Source organism: Colius striatus, chromosome 7, assembly GCF_028858725.1.
Source record: "Colius striatus isolate bColStr4 chromosome 7, bColStr4.1.hap1, whole genome shotgun sequence".
In the NCBI taxonomy this organism is placed as follows: Eukaryota; Metazoa; Chordata; class Aves; order Coliiformes; family Coliidae; genus Colius; species Colius striatus.
In genome coordinates this window covers 30,996,663-31,016,135 of record NC_084765.1, presented here as the reverse complement: position 1 = coordinate 31,016,135, position 19,473 = coordinate 30,996,663, and the positions used below count along the sequence as shown (strand labels likewise).

The 19,473-nt window shown below is 46.6% G+C and overlaps 1 protein-coding gene and 1 long non-coding RNA gene across 2 annotated transcripts in view; one reads left to right on the top strand and one right to left on the bottom strand.

Annotated features, from left to right (window-relative positions):
• Positions 1–1,520: 1,520 nt before the first annotated feature.
• The window catches only part of LOC133625716 (uncharacterized), a 42,097-nt gene continuing 24,144 nt past the window's right edge, over positions 1,521–19,473 (bottom strand). Inside the window, exons 2-3 of the long non-coding RNA XR_009819030.1 lie at positions 2,309–2,426; positions 1,521–1,695 (exon numbers count right to left, since the gene is read on the bottom strand). This is a non-coding gene — a long non-coding RNA (uncharacterized LOC133625716). The remainder of the gene's footprint in view (positions 1,696–2,308; positions 2,427–19,473) is intronic.
• Positions 7,680–19,473, top strand: part of ALDH1A3 (aldehyde dehydrogenase 1 family member A3) — a 36,357-nt gene continuing 24,563 nt past the window's right edge. Inside the window, exons 1-3 of the mRNA XM_061999298.1 lie at positions 7,680–7,781; positions 11,369–11,473; positions 17,511–17,651. Coding sequence (XP_061855282.1) covers positions 7,680–7,781; positions 11,369–11,473; positions 17,511–17,651 — 348 coding nt within the window. The remainder of the gene's footprint in view (positions 7,782–11,368; positions 11,474–17,510; positions 17,652–19,473) is intronic.

Genomic DNA, 19,473 nt, shown 5'->3' with positions numbered 1-19,473 from the left:
GGGGTGTTGCACGCCGAGGGCCCCTAATGAGGGCCCGGCGCTGGCTCTTCATTAACGGGCCTGCCATGCATGCTTGCAAACCTGGGTGGGTTTTTTTCTGTGCCCCCAGATTTGTCTGTCCCCCTGCCTCGCTGCTAGAGGAAGCGGAAGGGACACAATGTCACCTATTGTGCTGCTCACTCCTTTACTAAGGGGACAGGGATGGGACCCCACAGCCCGGGGTCGTGGGTGCTGACCTGGTGTGAAAGAGCCCAGCGGACATGTGCCATGAATTGGTTTGTTCCGCTGTGGTCGAGGTATGTTGAAACCTTGTGAAGTCAGTACCTCCAAAGTTAGGAGAGCAGTTTTCCAACTCCATGTTCAAACAGCTGAATTGGACTCAAAAGGTGCAAAAGAGAGGGATTGTGCAAAGACTAAACACACACAAAGAAAAAGCACCTTGTACAGGTAAAGCCTATAAAAACAACCTCACCACAGTGTTCACATTTCATATGGCTGGCACAATGCTTTGTCCAAGATAAAGTATTTATGTTCTGTTGCAACAAGTCCACATCACTTTATCCCCACTGGGTCTGCCTGGGATCTGCCCCACGGCTATTTTAAAACGTGCTGTGAATAACAGTTCCTTACCCTTGATAGAACTGGGAGACTTGCCTTTTTGTTGTTGTTGGGGTGGGGTTTTTTTGTGCAAGTAGACATAAAGGCTCTGATCTGGCAAATGCTCTGTGCTGAAGTCATCTGTGAGGAGCTCTGTGAAGTCATCTGGGACTGCTCATGTTAAGCCCGTGTGAGTTTGCAGGATTAAGGCCCAAGAAGGCATCTTCCTTAAGAATATTTGTTTACCTGCTCTGTTCTATGTTTTCTAGATCCACAACTGTGCCCTGCAAAACCATTTCTCTGGGAAGACCTGAAGTGGCTGGTGTCAGCTGGGCACAGCTCACAAGTGGTGTTACAAAGCCAACCGATTCTTCCCATAAACAGAAATTGTTTGTGAGGGTTTGATTCGGGAAGACGTTACAGCATCAGGCCCTTTGCACTGCAAACTGCTCAGCTGTGCAGGCTGGTGTGTACTGAGGCGTTAATGCAGAATTGTTGGGCATTGGGCCCAGAACAGATGTGATGATGAGTGAGAGAGGGAGAGAAGGAGCAGAAGAAGAAAGCACATTTTAGGGTCCTCAATTCCTGAGTAGGACTCCCAAAGCCTGGGCACTGGCCCCAAATGCCTCTTATCAAGAGAAAGTAGGAAGCAACATGATCTGCTGAGACAACAAACATATTTGGTTTGGGTTTTTTTTTCATTAGCCAATCCTGCAAACAATAGCTGTTTGTAGGCAAATAACCCTCAGGTCTGCCTGGCCAGATCAAGGCAGGGAGGGGTTCCCATCAGCTCCGCCGCGCCAGACGCGCTGCATGGTTTGGAGTGAAACAGGTCCTTGAACTTCTTCACAGCATAGCCACTATCTCAGCAGGTTATCGTGCACTTGTCTCTGTTCCTGCTCCCACTCTCCTGTCTTCCAGTGCTAGATCTGGTGGGAAGAAGTGAAGGCAAGAGGAAACAGAAGTTGTTTTCATCCAGGAGGCTTCAAAAGTGTTCAGCTGTTTGTTATTTCCTCACCATTAACTTTTCCAACTGAGTTTTGGAGCCCTGCAAGCCAAAGGGAAGGCCAGTCCTTGAGCACATTCACAGACTAATACCTGTGATAAGCATGAGAAAATTAATTAGACTGAGGATTTTGCTTCACTACGTAATTACAGTGCAAAGTATGAAAAGGCTGTGCTTTGTCTGGAGCCACTACAGTCCTGGTTTGCATGGTGAGGTCATGTTTAGAATTAGAAATGCTTACACCTTGCAGTGTCTCATGTTGCTTCTCTTTACCTTTACTGGCAGATTTTGTAGAGGTGGAGAGGAACAGGAGAAGAAACGCTTCTTCAGTCCCAGGTGTGACAAAGTGGGGCTTTAACCTACAGGGCATGTGAAGAGTGATGCAAATACTGGGAGAGGGCTGAGATCATGGGATGAGACTGCTTCAAACTCCTCTCTCTCTATATATATATGTATATCTCAAACTCCAAGATATATCCAATTCTCCACTAATACCGTTCAGCAGAGCCCAAGTAAGGTTGGATTAACTGAAACAAGCCCTAAATAATACCCACGATTTCCAAAGAGCCTTTAGCACAGTCTGATCTTTAAGCTTGGTTTTTAAAGGCATCTCTCTGGATCCCAATCCTTCTGAAATCACGTGTGAATACTTTGATAAACTGAGTAGAAATTGTCTTGGTATGAAATAGCAGACTTTTACATTACCTTTGTGTCATTTGCAATGCCTTTTCCAGCTGAAGGCAGCAGTTTGATTATCACCATTTCTCTTGTTCTGTAGGGTAGCTGATCAGGTTTGTCTTCAATGAACTCACCAAAAACCTGTCTAAAAGCCAAACTTTTAAGCAGCTGTAATTACCATGAGATAGCTACATCATTGTCTAGACATGCAAATAACCAAATAGGTTCTTTAGATACTAAATAGTTTCTTCCAATGGGTACCTAAGGGACAGTTTGTCCACCTTTGTATTCTCTGTGCCTGGAATAAAGCTGCCAGCCTGGTATGAGTGGATCAGGCTGAGGGAGCTCACTAGACCCCGTTTGTTTCTGGGATCTGGAATAGATCTTGGGATCTTTCAGCCAGAAAATAGTTGGAAAAAACAAACCAAAACCAACACCCGCAGGCAAAGCACCACCTCCCTGCTTTCAAACAGCCAGCCCATGTTAATTAAACAGTCCACTGCTGCTACTAGGGAGCCTGTAAAAGGCCAATCATGTCATAGTTCAAAACAACCCATCTTTCTGCTAACCCATATCGTGGCCAATTGATCAAGACTGATCAAATGAAGGATTTCTTAAGATTTCTTAGAGAACTGAACACAAACCATAGAAAACTACACCCTGGAAACAAAGTTACAGGAACAGTAAGTTCGCAGTCTGACACCCACAGAACAATAAGAAGATTCCCAGAGAGCAATGCTTTATCTGGGAGTTTAGGTGGGACATCTTCAGATCCAGCCTGTTGGACAATTACTGCTGTAGCTGAGGTCGTGGGAGCTGAGCTCCCAACTCCTCTCATCTAAAGTCCTCAGGCTGTAAGTGACTCACATTGGGAATCCAAAATTGTGAAGACTCTTTACTGAATTCATTGCTGCCTGCCTTCCTCCCTCACTGATAATACAGGGTCAGCATCCTCTCAGAATTCCTGGAAAAGGAGCTGCCTCCTGTGAAACACTCATGGAAAAACCACACAGAAATGAATAATTCTGTGCCCAAAGCACAGTTTGAATAACAGGCAGTAAAAAGCCCCATCACTGCACGTTAAACAAGAGGAGAATAAATCACGAGGGGAGCTGCCGTCTCAGGAGCAGTGACCATTGCCAGTGCAGAGCGAGGGCGGTGCCTGGAGGAAAAGGGAATGGATAACTCAGTTACAGCTCATCAGGATGCACAAAACAGGGTGAATTCTGATCATTCTGAGCTGTTGAATGCTGGAGTGTACAGCCCCAGTAGCTTTACAGAGTATGTTGTTTCACACACATATTTATGTTTGCATGTGCTTCAGGGTGTATGCCAAATAATCAGAATAAGCTTTGGCTTTGTGCCATGTTAACTGCTCTACGCAGCTACGGGACTTCTGGTCGGTTCAAGGCAGAGGTTGAGGTCTAGATGCAAAACATTATTGAAATATCAACTGGCCAACTTGTATAGTAGCTCACAATGGCTGTGCTACTGCTGGCTGGGCAAACCATGGTCCTGGAGGTGAACATGTGCCCCACTGGCAAATCTGTCTTCATCCCTTGGGAAGGATGCCAAAGTTGTCCAGAGCTGTCATGCTCTCAGGTGACCAGGAGATGTTTTCACTCATCCTTTGGATACAGCCTCCTGTACTCCCAGTGTGGAGCCAAGATGTACAACATGTATCCAGGAGCAGAGTGTATTTGGAGGAGGAGTTACCACCAGCAATAGTCTTTTCATTATCATTAAATGAGATGAGTAAGTCAGAGAGATTAATTCCTTGGCAGATTGGGAGACAGCTACGTCATAGCATTTACACATCCTGTGACTGCTCTGGGCACAGACAGACTGGCACAGAAAAGTGTGGCCAGGTCCAATTCATGGTGGCAGATTTCAGAGTGTACGTGTCTGACCCAACAGAGGAAAGGCAATCTTTGTGCTGGCAGGGAAGAGCTGATGTACTCCCAGTCTAGCAACTTGCTGTGAGATATGGCTCTGCAGAGAAGCCCAGCACCAGGGAACTCACAGGGAACTCAGCGCAGCAGGTTGAGGATACATATTGCAGACATCTCTGCAGACACTGCTGCAGCAGTAGAATGTAACAGAATGACTCAGTAGTAATGTGACCTCTCATTAGCAGATGCTTTTTCTCTTGCTTCTGTTTCTGACACATTTATCAACTGTTACAAACTTAGGTAAATCCCTTTTTTTTTCATGGAGGCGTGGCCCTCCTGGAGCATGGGAGTGTGATGAAACTTGTTCTCTCACTTGTTCTGATCAGAGCTCTGCTGTAGCTTCTAGGGCATCTCCCACTGAGCCCATCATTCAGCAGTCTGGAGGAGCGAGAGTTTCCACCTCTGTGGGTCTGACACAAGCACCCAGGAGAGAGGACATATCTCCTGAGGCTGATGGGGTTGTTCCCATTTAAGGTAGGACTGAGTTTGCCCAACAAGAGACTGATCAGTTTCTGCAAAACTCTGGTGGAACATTTTGTTACTGTTCTCGTGACGTTACATGGGGAAACATTGCATACAGCCTTGGATATTGGTTAATTGTTTCAGCTCATTCATATGTCACTGACTCACAATTCATTCGATTCATACGGCCCATCTTCTACATCCCCAAACCCTGTACGTGGAACTTTTGCCTGACATGTATCTCGCTTCACACCAACATCAACTCAAAGAAGCAATAATGCCTAACATAATTTTCCAAGGAATGTCTTGTAAGAAATCTTCCTCATGAGAGATAAGAGACGAGGTCATTCCATACAAGACAACTCATTGGAATGACTCTTTAGATGCTGCTTGTTCTGGAACTTCTTATTCATCTTTCTCCTTGTCCAGATATGTTGTCCTCTAATTACAAGAGCACTTTCCACTTCAGCTGAATGTTTCTGTGGGCAAAATACAGATAGAAATGGATAAAGTCTAGGAACACCCTGTCACCTCTGTAACTATTTCCTCCTTGCTCCCTGATACTTAAAGCATCAAATTCCTGCCCATAGCATGCCACAATGGTACATATTGGTAAAACCAGAAACAGCAAATCACTAGAGGTGTAAAATGGATCAGTGGCCGTGTCCTTCCAAAAAAAACCAGACAGAAATGTCTGACTCAGACTAGGAATATGTTGGGATTTGGTTTGGAGATTCTTACAGCTTTGATGCTTTTGTAGCTTTTGTGGGAAATACCAACGGAACAGTTAAATATGCATTGCTTTATTTCTTTGATGCTGACGTTGCATGCAAGGATACTGCCATAAATCATGTATTAGTGAAGCACCTTCCTATCTGAAGAGATGTTTCATCTTGCAACTGCCAGGTATGTTGAGTCCTTTAGTATTGACAATTCAATATAAATCAGTTAAGTGCTTTGTGTGGCCAAGATCTGTAGGTTGTGAGGTGGGGGGGGAAATCTTCCTTTGTGTTATCCACAGCTCTCAGGAACCAAGCACCATCAGACAGGTTTTTACCTGGACAAAGGACTTCCAAAAACATCCTTCAAGGAAGTGGGAGCTGATTCATCAATGATACTTTCTCTTCTGAGTCAGCACTAGCTCATATGCCGCTATGATATCACAGGCTATCTGCCTTTGGAAGTGACGAGTATTTTTAAGCCTTCTAACAGCAAAGTGCTGACTATTGCTGGGGATTACAGATTCTGTGAAACATTTTGTAAGATAACTTCTGGCATCTTTCCATTTGTTATATGAAAAATATGTTGTATTATCGTCCGTGTGGGGGTGGGTGTCAGGGTGCTCTTAGTGTCCTGGCCCCCAGCCTGCAAAGACTTACACATATTTTATTCAGCATGAAGTTAAGCAATACATAATGAACTTGTTCAGGCACAGAGCCCAAATCTGTCACTTTAGACATGTTCCATATCCTTTAGGACTTCTTGAAAGACAGCCTCTTTCTCGATGCTCATAATACGCTACTAAGAACAAGGTGCTGGAGGTTGACTTTGTGTGAACACAAGTATATTGGTTATCACTATAGAAAGTTTCAGCTGGTCCTGCCTCCATAGGCTAAAGTCCTTTGACTTGGACAAACAAACTGAGGTTGTCAAACTAGTCCCAGACTCATGTATGCACACGAGATGAAGAGGAGCTGCAGTCAGCCACACAGCAGACATTGAATGTAACGCTTCTTCCCTCTCTTCCTGAACAGCTCTGAGAGGTTCTGCAGAGGCACGGAGCGAATGACAAGAGGTAGCAGGTTGGGGTAAGGAAGTCAGGGCATCAAGAATAGCAGAAACATGCCATTGTAGCTGGAGGTAGAAGGTGTAACATGACAAGGGAGACAAGGGCCTTCCAGACAGTCCACTGACTGAAGACCATGCATAGAGAGAATGAGAGTGTTCCTGTGGAGACCCCTGCAAGCCCTCCCTTGTGACTGACTTCTGGGTAGGTGCTGGTGGAATGCAGAGGTGGAAGAGAGCAGAGGGCACATCCTCCCACACCTCTCCCTTTGGGAGAGGCCAGGGTGGCTGCTCTGCTCCCTAAAACCCAGATGGCTACAAGGTCCCCTCCTTCCCTCTCCTTTGCCAGGAGAGAGTCCACAACCCAGTCACTTCTGAACTCTGAGGAGAGCTGTGTGTGGAGCCCATGGAGAGCCCTGTGGGTGGCCTTGAGTGGAGCCCTGAGATAAGTTGTGTGAGGAGTCCTGCAGAGAGCCTTGAAGGTGACCCTGAGGGTAGAGCTGGGGGGAGCCTGGTGGGGAGCCATGCAGTGCGCTCCATGAGGACTCCTGAGGATGGCTCTGAGTGGAGCCCTATGGAGAGCCGTGTAGGGAGCCCCATGAGGACCCCTGAGGGTGTTGCTGAGGATGTCACTGAGGGGAGCCCAGTGGGGAGCCCTGTGGGTGGCCCTGAGGGGAACTGTATATGGAGCTCGGTGAGGAGCCATGAGGGTGTTGCTGAGGGTGTCACTGCAAGTGTCGCTGAGGAGAGCTCAGTGGGGAGCCCTGTGGGTGGCCCTGAGGGGAACTGTGTATGGAGCTCGGTGAGGAGCCATGAGGGTGTTGCTGAGGGTGTCGCTGCGAGTGGCGCTGAGGAGAGCTCAGTGGGAAGCCCTGTGGGTAGCTCTGAGGGGAATCGTGTAGGAAGCTCGGGAGGAGCCGTGAGGGTGTCGCTGAGGGAGCCGCCGAGGGCAGCCGCCCGGCGCAGCCCGCTGGCGCCCCCGCGACGGGCCGGCGGCTGCCGCGCGTCGGCAGGGCAGCGCCGCCCGTTACCTGCGGGCCGCGGCCGCGCGACGGGGCGGGGCGGGGGCGGGGCGCGAGGCGGGGCGGGGCGGGGCGGCGGCCAATGAGGGCGGGCGGCGGCGGCCGGCGCGCGCCGCTCTTAAGGCGGCCCGGCGCGCTGTCAGCGGCAGAGGGCGGCGCGGGCTCGACGGCGCGGCTATGGCCGCTCTCAATGGCTCTGTGGAGAACGGGCAGCCCGACAGGAAAGTGCCGCCGCCGATGCCGCGGCCCCTGCGGAGCCTGGAGGTGAAGTACACCAAGGTGAGCTGGCGAGGGGATGCGGGCAGCGGGTTTCACTGTGGCGTTGTTGGGGCTTGGTGGAGCCCGGCTGTTGGTGAGGTGGTGGCTTTTTGGGATAAGGTTTTCTCCCTCACTGTCGTTTTTCTCTTTATTTCTTTTTTTTCCTCCTGCTTTAGTCAGTAAGCTTATAGGGATGTAAGTGTGGTTGAGTGGCCGGAGCAAGCAGGTGGTTGGAACATTTCTAGGGGAGCTGCTGTTGTCCCAGTTCCTCAAATCCAAGAAACCAACTTTTTTTTTTTAGGGGAAAAAAGGCCACCAAGCCACTGGCCTATTTGCCCCTGGGCACCTCTCCCTGGCTGTGTGGCAGGCCCTGGTGCTGATCAGTGGCAGGCCTGTGGTGTGAGGGCTGCGGTGCCACACTGGCCTGTCCTCTCCCTGTCACCCTGATGGCCCTCTTCCCAAGCAGCTATCACAAACCCACTCAGTAAATGCTTTTGGCATCACGTTAGCACTCAGCGAAATCGGATTTGTGTGGGGTGAACCCAGGCAGAGGTGAGAAGGCATTTATCCCTGAGAAAGACATTTGCTTGTGTTGCATTCAACTGTCCTTGACCTGGTGTGAAGCTCCGGTGTGGTGGGATGGGACCCTGCTGGGAGTGAGGTTCAGTGCCAGGGGTCAGCTTGGGTCCTGCTGAATACAGAGAATGTGGAGGGGAGATGGAGTCATGCAGGACTTGTGAAAGGGTTCAGTGATGGGACTGGGACTACCCTGCAGCTCCCAAAGAGGAGCAGGGGTTGTGCACATCTTGTTGGTGGCTCGTTGTCCCATCAGGGCTCCTCCATGGCTTCCCCATGGGATGAAGAGTCAGGCCCGTGCAAACTCACACCTCTGCAGACTCCATCCATCTTCCCTTTAAACAACAATCCTTCCTAGCCTTTCGGGTATTATCAAAGAGCTTGATAACTCTGTCCCTCAGAGGTGAAGCTGGTGTTGGTGTGGAGCTGAGCACTGCTGCAGGAATCCCTGCTCCCTAACACAGCCATAGCTCTGCGATAGCCGAGTCGCTTTGTGTTCCACAACAGCCTGACCCGCTGTCTTGCGCAGTGGGGGGAAAGTATCCTGGCTGGTTATGCTGCCAGACAGCCTTGAATGCCATAATTTGAACTATGTGACTGAAATAAAAGAGCTGGAGGGGCTGAACGAGCATATTAATTACTGTTACATTTCTTATTAAGTATTTTTTTAAAGAGTAAAAAACAGAACTTGCTGTTCCCTCCCTCGCAGGGAGAGGAGTAAACAGCAATAGCTTGTCCAGAGAGGTGTTGATTTGAGTTATGCATCCAAAGTACTGAAACAGATTAGCAATTAGTGGTAATCACTGGACTAGATTAACTTTTAGCATCCCGAATTTATCTACTTTTTCTTTATAAGATAAACTTGTCACTTAGCAGCAGATTGGATCTGCAGCTGCTGATTGCAGAATGGCGTAAGGCTGCACAAACAGCGCTTTCCCGCATCCAAAATGGACACGGCCATTAGAGCTCTTCTTAAACATCCAAATGTTCTGGTTTTTGTTACTTTTATTGTTGTGAACACTTTTAAATACTCCTTGGGGATCTGATCTTGCAGCCATGTATGTTTTAAATACACCCGGATTTTATCCTCCAGAGTTTTGCTGGAGACTCTGTGCACTGAAGGTATCAAGGTAGTCTCTTAAAAGTGGAAACTAGTGTTAATTAAAAGCGTGAATTCAGCATTTGATCTGATGCTCCTGGTGCATCTAAAGAAATAATGAGCAGTAGTTAGTTTTCATAAAACTGTGAGGGGTTTTCTGCAAGCTCTGAGTTTCACCAGATGTTTACAGCTGACAGCACGCTTTGCTTAGCAGAGTCTTTTCTTTTCAGTTCTACCAGTTATGAGTCTGGGGGAGAGGAAGAATGCTCAACAAAGATCTTACTTATAGAGCAGCTTAATGCTTGTCATGGATGTGAGATGGAAGCGATCTGTCCACAATTCCATGTTTCAAATCCTGGGCATGAAGCATGAAGGGTTTATACGCTGTTCTGTTCAATTTCAAGTCCTGGCACCAAAGACTCAGGCTGTGTGGTGTGATTCCCAGAATGATGCCAGCATATATGTTACATTTAAAGCAGACTGATTTTGTCACTCTTGTGTTTTACTACTTATATGAACATTACTTTCCCTTCCCAGCCTGTTCACATAGAATTAATGTTGAATGTGGAGGGGAAAAAAAACCCTGTATCCTTCCCCAAACCTTAGTTTGTGAGCTGATGCAGTAACTTCACAATTCCTGTCATATCTCCCACACTTATGAGGTGACTCTTTCCTTAGTGAAACAAAGGAATACTTAAGTTAAAATGTATAAATACTGAATTGCAGCACTTGGATATTAGAGGTAGCTTGGGAGCATTGGTGTGAAGTCACTTAATATTTCTCTCATTGTATTTTTTGCTTGTGACTTCACGTGACAGCTTGTCAAAACCACCCTGTTCTCTGCCTGTCTGAAACAGGTGGCTCCAAAAGTGCAGCTTCTCTGCAAGTTACTTCTCAGGTGCTTCCTGCAGAAATAGTCAAGGGGAAACTCCTGTAGGAAGAAATAAAAGTAGCCCAGGGAAAGAAAACCATGACCCAAAGCAGTGGGAATTCCAAATGTAAGGGATGCAACGTTAATCTCCTGGTGGTGTGTAGAGACTCATAAACAAGATTGCAAATGTGGACAACTTCCAAGTAAAAGTACTAGCTTGCAGCCATTAACAGGCTACTAATAAAGATTACTTCATCTAATCTTACTTAAAGGATATTTATAAAATACAACACTGCCAAGTTAGATCACAGTGTGATTAAGATGCATGTTGAATCAATTAATTGTATATAGGTATCCATGGTCTGTTTACAGTGAGTAACAACACTCTAGTATTTAATGCATTTTCAGTTACGCAACGCAGGGACTGTTTGTTCTTGCTCTGGAAATTCAATGTTTTGAAACACTTAAATCTTGTCACAGATGACTCCAAGTGACGTGGGAGGCTTGATCTAGCCTGTGACAAGGCATGGTGGGGTAGGACTGAGCCTTTCGACGCTGTCTCCTTTGGACAGCGCTGTGCAAGGGTGGAGGGCACGTCATGGAAGTAGCCCAGGGCAGGATACAAACAACCAAGTAACATTGTACGCTGGCATTTCATTTGTGGAGTGTAACAAGGGGCTCCTTTTGCTTCAACCATGTGCATTTCTCTTGGTGTCTGCTGGCTGTTCCCATGGAGATGTATTTCAAAAACTGTCTGTTTCTCATTGCCAGATGATGGTGCTATACTGTGTGGGCCCTATCCTCTGTCTTCCTCTTGCTCAAAACTGATGGGGTGTGTGATGGGTTTTTTTGTCTGTTCTCTGGCTCAGGTTTTAGATTGGATAAATGCTGTCTGTATCACAAACAGTCTCTCAGAGAGACTGAACGTGCTTGGCTCTGCCATCAATGGAAATTGAAGAGCCTCAGGACCTTTGAGGAGTACTTGTGGATTTATTTTGTATTGCCTACATTAGGGGTTTTTTCTTTCTCCTCTCCATCCCACTCCCCTTGCTCTCTCTTCAGATATTTATTAACAATGAATGGCACGAGTCTACCAGTGGAAAGAAGTTTCCCACCTACAACCCTTCAACCCTGGAGAAAATTTGTGATATTGAGGAAGGAGACAAGGTAAGTGTTACTGGAAAAGCAATGCAAGAGACAGTTTCCAAGGGACTCCCTTTTGTAGGGAAGCACACAGAGGAAAAGCTGGGTTTTAATGTACATCTGGACAGAGAGTGAACTGGAGGCTTGGGACACTAGATGTGCAGCTCAAGAATTACACAGGATGGGTGGGATCAAGCCTGTCCAACTTGGCAGAGTTACTTTCCCTAGTAGGAACTGCCTGCTGAACAGAGGAATGAGACTCAACATCATTCTTGTGTTATAGACTGGAAGAAAAAGCCAACCTGAGGAAACAGCAGTGAGGTGTATGCACATCCCTGGCAGAACTAAGGCCTTGTGTTGGGAGTGGTTCATACTCAAGCTGCTTGGCAGCCCATTGGAGACACTGAACTGAAGCTCGACCTTTTAAACACAATCAACAAATAATCTGAGTGCTCAGGGAAATTTAAGCTCAGTCATGCACTTTCTTCTAGAGATGTAGTGCTGCTTTTCCAACTGATATCATGGGTTCTGGCCTCCTGCACAAGGGTGGCGAATCTCAGTTAAAACTAAACCAGTATCACTAAACTTCCTTAGTAGTCCCTGGCCCCGGTGTGCTGTGCAGTAGCCTGGAACACAGTTGCTTGAGTTTGGTAACAGTCTGAGGTGAGGAACAATCAGATGTGATGTTTGTTGGCCAGAACAGCCCATTTGTGATGAGCTAACTGGCCTGATCTATGGGAAAGAGCTGGCCCAAGAGCTGGGTTTTTGCAGTGTGTCACAAGGAAGTGATTCACAACTGCCCTGTTCTACCAGGGCTTTGGCTGCTTGTTGCTGTGGGCAGCAAGTGATGGGCAGGGTAGGCATTTTTGCCCATACTAAGGTGTCTTTTGCTTAAATACTAAGCTTGTCCAGCACTTGAGGCCAAATGCCTGGTTTACAGCTGGGTAGCTGCTTTGGATGTCTCTTGCTAGTAGGAGTGATACTAATTGAGTTGGGGCAATATGACCTCTGATATTATACTATGTACAGAGCCTGACCCTTCTAGAGATGGGAGCAAACTTGCTTGGCCAGCCTCCAGCCTGCAAGAAAACCGTGTAAGGTAGCTGTTCTCTTTAGATGGCACTAATACAGCCTCAGAGACAGATTGCCATAGGGGATCTGTGCCTCCATGAGGCAATTACAGACTGAGGCAGAACCAGACATGTAACTTCCTTATTCTGACTGGGTAGGACACAACTATGTTTAATTGCAGTGGCATGTAAACAGTGGAGTTGAAGTTAACTCTGATGCAACTGTATTTTGCTAGGCAGAATCCATGATGTTGTTATTGTTCCCTGAGCTAAGTGTCTCCTCAAGCAGTTACAGAGCATTACATGAGTGTTTCAAGCCTGCTTCTTATAACTTGGTTAAAATTATTCTGCAGAGCTAAAAGGCCAGTTTTGCAGCTTGCCGCCTTGAGACTTGTCCCTGCCTGAATTCAAGGGTAACTGATTAGCTGAAAGGCTTCTAGCTTGCAGGAGAGTTACTGTAAACCCTTCCTTGGGGTCAGTCAGTGGAGCCCATTGCCTGTAGATGTTCAGCATAGGTGGCTGACTCCTTCCTTGGTACATAGAGTAGGCAAGAATGTGAGCTGCACCTTGGGTGCTGAAAGCCTCTTCTTTCACTGCTTTGCATCACAATCACACTTTAAAAACAATTTCTTTTTCTCCAGTGAAGTTTTTGTGAGGATTAGACCTGCATCTGGATTAGTTAGAAGGCAGAGTCATGGGTGAGAGGCATCTCAGCTGTTTGGCTACTTGTGACACTTGACCAAGTCTCTGGCAAACTGAATCCCCTGGAGACTTCCTTTGCTGTGGTTGAACATCATCTCCTAGGTTTGTAACTCTGCTTTGTTGGAGTTACTACAGAGCAGTGGTGAGTTGTGTTTGGTGGTGCTTTCCATTGCCTTGTGCCCATGTGTCACCATACTTTGCCGTGCTGGTCAGTACCACTGCAGGAGTGGTAGTTCCTGGTACTGTCTCTGCCTTCAGCTTCACTGTGCCAGGCCTGGATCTTCCTTCAGAGCAAGCTGGGAGCAAGACTCTGCATCCTGAGCCCCGAACCTGCCCCTCCCTTGCTGTCCAGAGTGTGTTTTCCTTAGGCTGCACATGAGGGGTGGGAATTTGGCAGCTGATACCTCAGCGATGACAGTTTAGTCTGGTGCTGAAACTTGGCCAATGCTTTATGAGGCTAGGAGCAAAGGTTTTGTTTGTTCTTCAGTGACAGAATTGAAGATAGAATTGCCCTTGATGGCATATTTGGGGAATAAAGGAAAGTCTTATGTGGGGAAAAAAGCAGTAGGAATAAAATGGCAAATACTTCTACTAGATGTTTGGAGGTTTTGTGCCTCCCAAATAATGACTTGGTGTCCAACTGTTTGCCAAGTTGATAATGGAAAAGGAATAGTCTTCTTTATTAGACTTCTGCTCTCTGCAAAAAGTACAGCCACACAGAACTTCTACCCTGTCTTGGTGTTACCATTTGAAGGCAAAAATACTTGTTCCATTGTCATTTCTGTGGTGCTGTCAATAACATCTGAAGAAAGGCTTTCTTCTAGAAGCTTGCTCACATCTATGTAAGGCAGGGGGAAGATGCTCCTTCCTCAAAGGAGGGACCAGCTCAGCTGGCTGCCACAGACCATGGGCAGCAGGTCTCCAACTGTGACTTGAGCAGACTTGATGCTGTGGAGCATCTGTCATGATCACTTCTAAGCAGTTCACTTTCCCATGTGGATCTCTGAAGGACTGTAAGAAGGTTTTTGTCTGCAGTCATCCTGCCCTCCTAGGATTGCAGTGGCAGGCTGAGGTGAGAGGCTGCAGGAATATTGTTCACCACAGCAGACTTGTGATGTCCTCAATAAGTTTCAGACACTTTGGGCTGTTAAGATGCTGTTCTGTAGCTATTTTGAACTTGGGCTCAGAAGTTAGAGCAATGCATAGACCTTTTGCAGGGGAGCAGGCGTGGGAACCTCCTCTAATTGAGAAACTGTCACGTGCTCATGCCCTGTGCCGTTCCAAAGATGCCGCTCAAATCTCACCTGCATGAGTTCCTGTGTGCCCTACTCTAGGAGGTCCTGCTCTGGCAGGTGGGTTGCACTGGATGAGCTTTCGAGGTCCCTTCCAACCCTTAAGATTGTGTGATATTTTTTTTTTTTGTGATCTTTGGAGGCATTTTTAAGAAGTTAGTAACTGAGTTGAAGAAAGATGGTCTCCACTGGTGTGCACCATCCCTGACACGTCTGTTTACTGGCCAAACCAAAGCAGTGTTGTGAACACTGAGCCTGAAGCAGAGCAAGATGTTTTTTGCAAGTGTTCTGCACACTCACAGAGCCAGTGGGGTGATGGTCTCTGCTCTGCAGCCTGCTGCTGAGGCAGGAGAGAGGAAAAAGGAGCAGGATAGAAATGGAGCAGCAACAAGCAACACTTGAAGTAGAGGAGGAGGGTGAAGGAGACAGTTCAGAGCAAAGAATGGTGTGAGTTTGTTCAGGGGAAAATGGCATGTGATTGTGTAACTTGGGGTTGTATCATAATGCAAACATCTGAGGTGGGTATGGAGGTTTGCAGGCACTTCCCAATGCTGCAATGCTTTACTTTGCAATCTTAATATCCTTTTAGTGGTGCTTTTTATGTAGTAGTAAATCAGTTTAGATCAGAACTGAGCACTAGGATGCACCAACCCCCTCCTTTGTGGTTTCGTGTACCACAGCCTGTCCCTGGCACCTTGACAGGTACGAGTCTGTCACGCATTGTGCCTACCTATTGCAACATGCCTGCAATGAACATGCCATTCAGACTCCCTTAATGCCTAGTCATAACAGGATGGATTAAGAATGGCATTTCAGCCTTCCTGAAGAATTTCCTTGTTTTTGCTGGTCTCTCAGGCCTATTGAGGCTGTGCAGGCTCACAAGATCTCACTTGGTGGTGCTACCCCTGAGGGTGTTTTGGGAAAGGTTCTTTGCTTGTTCTTTGCTGTGGCTGCAGTCTCCAAGCTGCTGTGTATACCCAGCATGTCTGAGAAGAGAATAGAGTGAAGACAACTAGTACATGCAGGAGCTGCAGCAGGAACCAGGTGCTCCCACGTTTAGAGGATGGGGAAGATCTGGGCATCCTCTGAAGTCCTCTGCTCACACAGCCACCACATCCCTGTTCCTGTGGGTGACACAGTGGTGGGAAGTCCTTCAGTACCAAGGGCATGCTATGTTGTGGCCTGTGCCACTGTAGACCCAATGCTCTGCACATCAGTGCTCCCAGCCTGGTCACAGAAGCTAATTAATTGCTGCTAAGGGAAGACTTGTTCAAACCTGACACACTTCTCATGTTTCTTTGTCTGTTCTGTCACATAAAACATTACTTTCTTTCAGCTCAAGTTTTCATTCCAGCAGGCAGGATGGGGAGAATACCTAAGCATGCAGTGGCTGGTGGTGCCTTCTGGCTCTTGTGTTGTGCCAGTTTGAGTCCAGATCAGCTCAAGTGAAGCAAACCATTGTGAAGGCCCCTTCTGCCTGTGGGTGCTGGGCCCCAGGCAGGACGTGCCTGCGCACAGCAACTGCTTCCTACCTCTGCCTCGCCAGCACCCTCGCTTGACCAGAGCCATTCTTTACAGTGGCTTCCCCATCCATGCCCTTCCAAAAGGGTGGGCTTCTTTTCCTGGCAGTGTGGGTCAGGCTGTTTAAAAGCTGAGTAATCTTTTCTATAAAGAGGAGCCAAATGTAGCATAAGGTGCCATTTCAGTGGATGATGACTTGCTGTTTTCTCCATGAACTCTTGCTGTAAGAAGTCAACACATCTCCCCATAACATTTTTCTTGGTTGAGCACCACAGATTTCCCCTGGAGGGAGGAACAGCCAGACCTTGTTGGATCAGTGCAGATGTTTACTTCATAATTGTATCCAGACAAGACTTGAGATAAGATATAAATGAGAGCAACTGGTGAAGTGCTATGAGGGATGATCAAGGCCTGAAACCCTCCCTCCTCTCCCACCCCCTTGAGCCACATATTGTGGTGAGGTGCAAATTCTTCATCAGCTGAAGTGAGGCCTGGGCTGTGCCAGACATTACGTAGAGCAGGATTCTGTCCAAAGCCAGGGTGAGGTATGTTTTATGTATGCTTGGGGTACAGTGGATGCTGATGGCAGTGTTCCCATTGACTTCAGTGGGTCAGGAGGTTGCCCTTTGCTTTACTCTTTTCTTTTTTTTTTTTTTTTTTTTTATCAATCTATGTGGGAAGGAGAAAGGAGATCAGGGCATACTGTGACCAGAGCAAATACTTGAAGTTTCTCTTGTTGAGGGGAATGGTGTGAGGAGAGAGGGAATTCACTGCCTGCCTGAGTAGTAACTTAGGTAAACATTGTTCCAGAGCATGGTAAATCAACTGGGAGATGGAGAGAGTGGCATAAGTCTGTGTAGGTGGAATGGCTTTGTCATAGCCCTGAACAACAAAGCCCTTCTAACTTGGTAGAAGCGTTCTGGAAGATCTAGGATCTAAGGGAGCTTTTTTTTAGTGTGATAACTGCTACTTGTGTGGGTTCCAGTGGGACTGAGTGGTGGGATCTGAACTGGGATTGTTCTCATGGGTAAAACCATGATCTTTGTCATGAAGGACTTTCCTTCCTGTGCTTGTTCAGAGGAGGATGATTCATGCAGGCCAATGGCCTGCCACACTTAGGGAAGCTGTAAGGGGAAGAGAATTGGTATTTTACTTCTTCATTCAGTGTCATTTAAATCCTATATCAGCAGAAACGTGATTCTGGATTATTGTACAAACAAATGAGTTGCATAAGGTTACCTCTGAAAGACCCTATTGGTACTCTGAGCTCAAGGTTGTTTATGAGCTCAGGACAAACCCAAGACTTATTGCAGATTTGAGTCCAAATCCAGAAGATGAAGTGATTTTTTTTTTTCTGAGACAACTTGGTTTTAGCCACCACAGCATCATCTAGGAAGCAGCCTGATGGGGTTTCTGTGTCATTGTCCAAATCCTTCCTTGTAACCTAATAGTTCCTTGTGTATGTGCCTGTTCTAGCCTGACGTGGACAATGCTGTGGAAGCAGCAAAGGCAGCATTCCAGAGAGGGTCTCCATGGAGACAGATGGATGCCCTCAGCAGAGGACAACTCCTGCACAAGCTGGCTGATCTTCTTGAGCGAGACAGAGTCATCCTAGCAGTAAGTACTGCAAGCAAGCAGTGATGAACCAGCAACAGTTGGCTGCTAACTCAGCTCCAACCCTCTGTTTTTGCTGTATCCGTATCTGCCTAATGTTTTTCTTATCTCTCCCTTTATAAGGGGCAGAAGTAGCCATGTGGGAGTCATGGCTTATCTTCCTCATTCTGCAGGATGATTTCAAAGGTCTTAGAAGAAGCCTGTTAGTTCTTTTATTTGACTCCTCCAAAACTTTAGCTAGTTATTGAAGTTATTAGAGATATTCATATTTAATTTTTCAAAGCAATAAACATTTTTTTTCTTATTGTCTCCCAGTTGTTACCTTAAAACCCAACAACACAAAACCACAAAAAGCCCAAAACAACCAACTAAAAAAAATCCCCCACAAACCCAAATCATGACAACTGACTGTGCCCTTCTTCATTATAAAAATGCAAGGCCAGTTTGACTTCTTAGCACGTTGCTTCCCCCTAAAATCTGGAAAGAGAATCTTGCTGGATGTCATCCAAAGTTTAAAGTGTGAGTGGAAACTGCTTCTTTCCCTGCTGAATGTACTGGCTCAGAAAAATCCCTCTATAGCTGTGAAGCTGTGTTAACTTGGACTTCTGCACTGAAGAACTAATAATTGTCTAACCTGTCCTGGTGCAGAACAAGGGAAGCAGGACCCAAGTTAAAATGTGCTTTAGATTCTATGGGCATTGGATATCTTTCCCAATTGCACCCACAGATCCTAGCATCTCTCAGCTGAGAGCTGCTGTCAGTCCACATCTAAGATCTTGGACCTGAGCATTTACCCATTCATTGCTGCACTTTGGCTCCCCTTACCTTCAGAGGAAGGGCGTTTATGATGTTCAGTGCTCTTAGATGTGTTTAAGTTCCTGAGCTGATGTTCCACAGAGGTCAGTAGGAGTTAACATACATGGGATGTGCTTAGGAGCCTATACATGAATGACTATTTTCAACTAGTTCTCTTTCTCCAACACTATGTCTCAAACACATGACAGCTTCCAGTTGCAAGAGGACAAAACCAAAAAATCCAGGTCTGCAGGCAGCCTGGACAGCAACCAAAAGGAGGAAAAAAAAAGGTGTATTATGTTAATATGTCTTGTTTGTTTTCTTCTCCCTTTTTAGTGTGACTTCAGATGACCTTCCTTTTGCCATAAACAAGGACCCTCACTCTAAGCTTTCTCTTGTCTTTCTGATCTGGGAGAGCTTGTCTGGTGTTGTTTTCACTGCAGAAAACCAGCCATAGCTGCCTTGGCTGCATGCTCAGTCATGACTTGGAAGAATCAGTTGTTTTAGCAGACATTAGGAGTCGATAACAGTCCTAGTCATTCCAAGGGGAATGTCTGTTTGAGCACTGTTTGGACCCTAATATCTGTGGAAGATGACAGGGTATGACTTCATATGTAAACAAAGATGTTTCAATCTACCAAGGGAGAGTCCTTCCTTTATGCATGTGCTGGCTGTTTGCACCAATATCCCATTTAATGACCTGAGTACAGAACAAAGCACTCACTGAGGTAATGTCCACAACAGTGAGAAGGACACAGGCTGAGATTGGACTTCATTTAGAGCCACTCAGCATCAGTGCAGCTTTAATAGAGCAACTTCTTTCAGCCTTAGTCTCAGCACAGAGCTGGGACCAAAGGTTACTTTACCAGAACCTCTGTAAGAAAGGTGGTTTCTGTCATCCTGTGGACAAAAAGAGGCTTTTCAGAGGTCAGGCTTAGGGCTGTAAAGTAGAAGTTTACAGAAGTTAAAGGAAAGTGTGGCTGACTGATTTCAGTGACACCATCTGGAATCCAGAATATCTGTGTTGAAG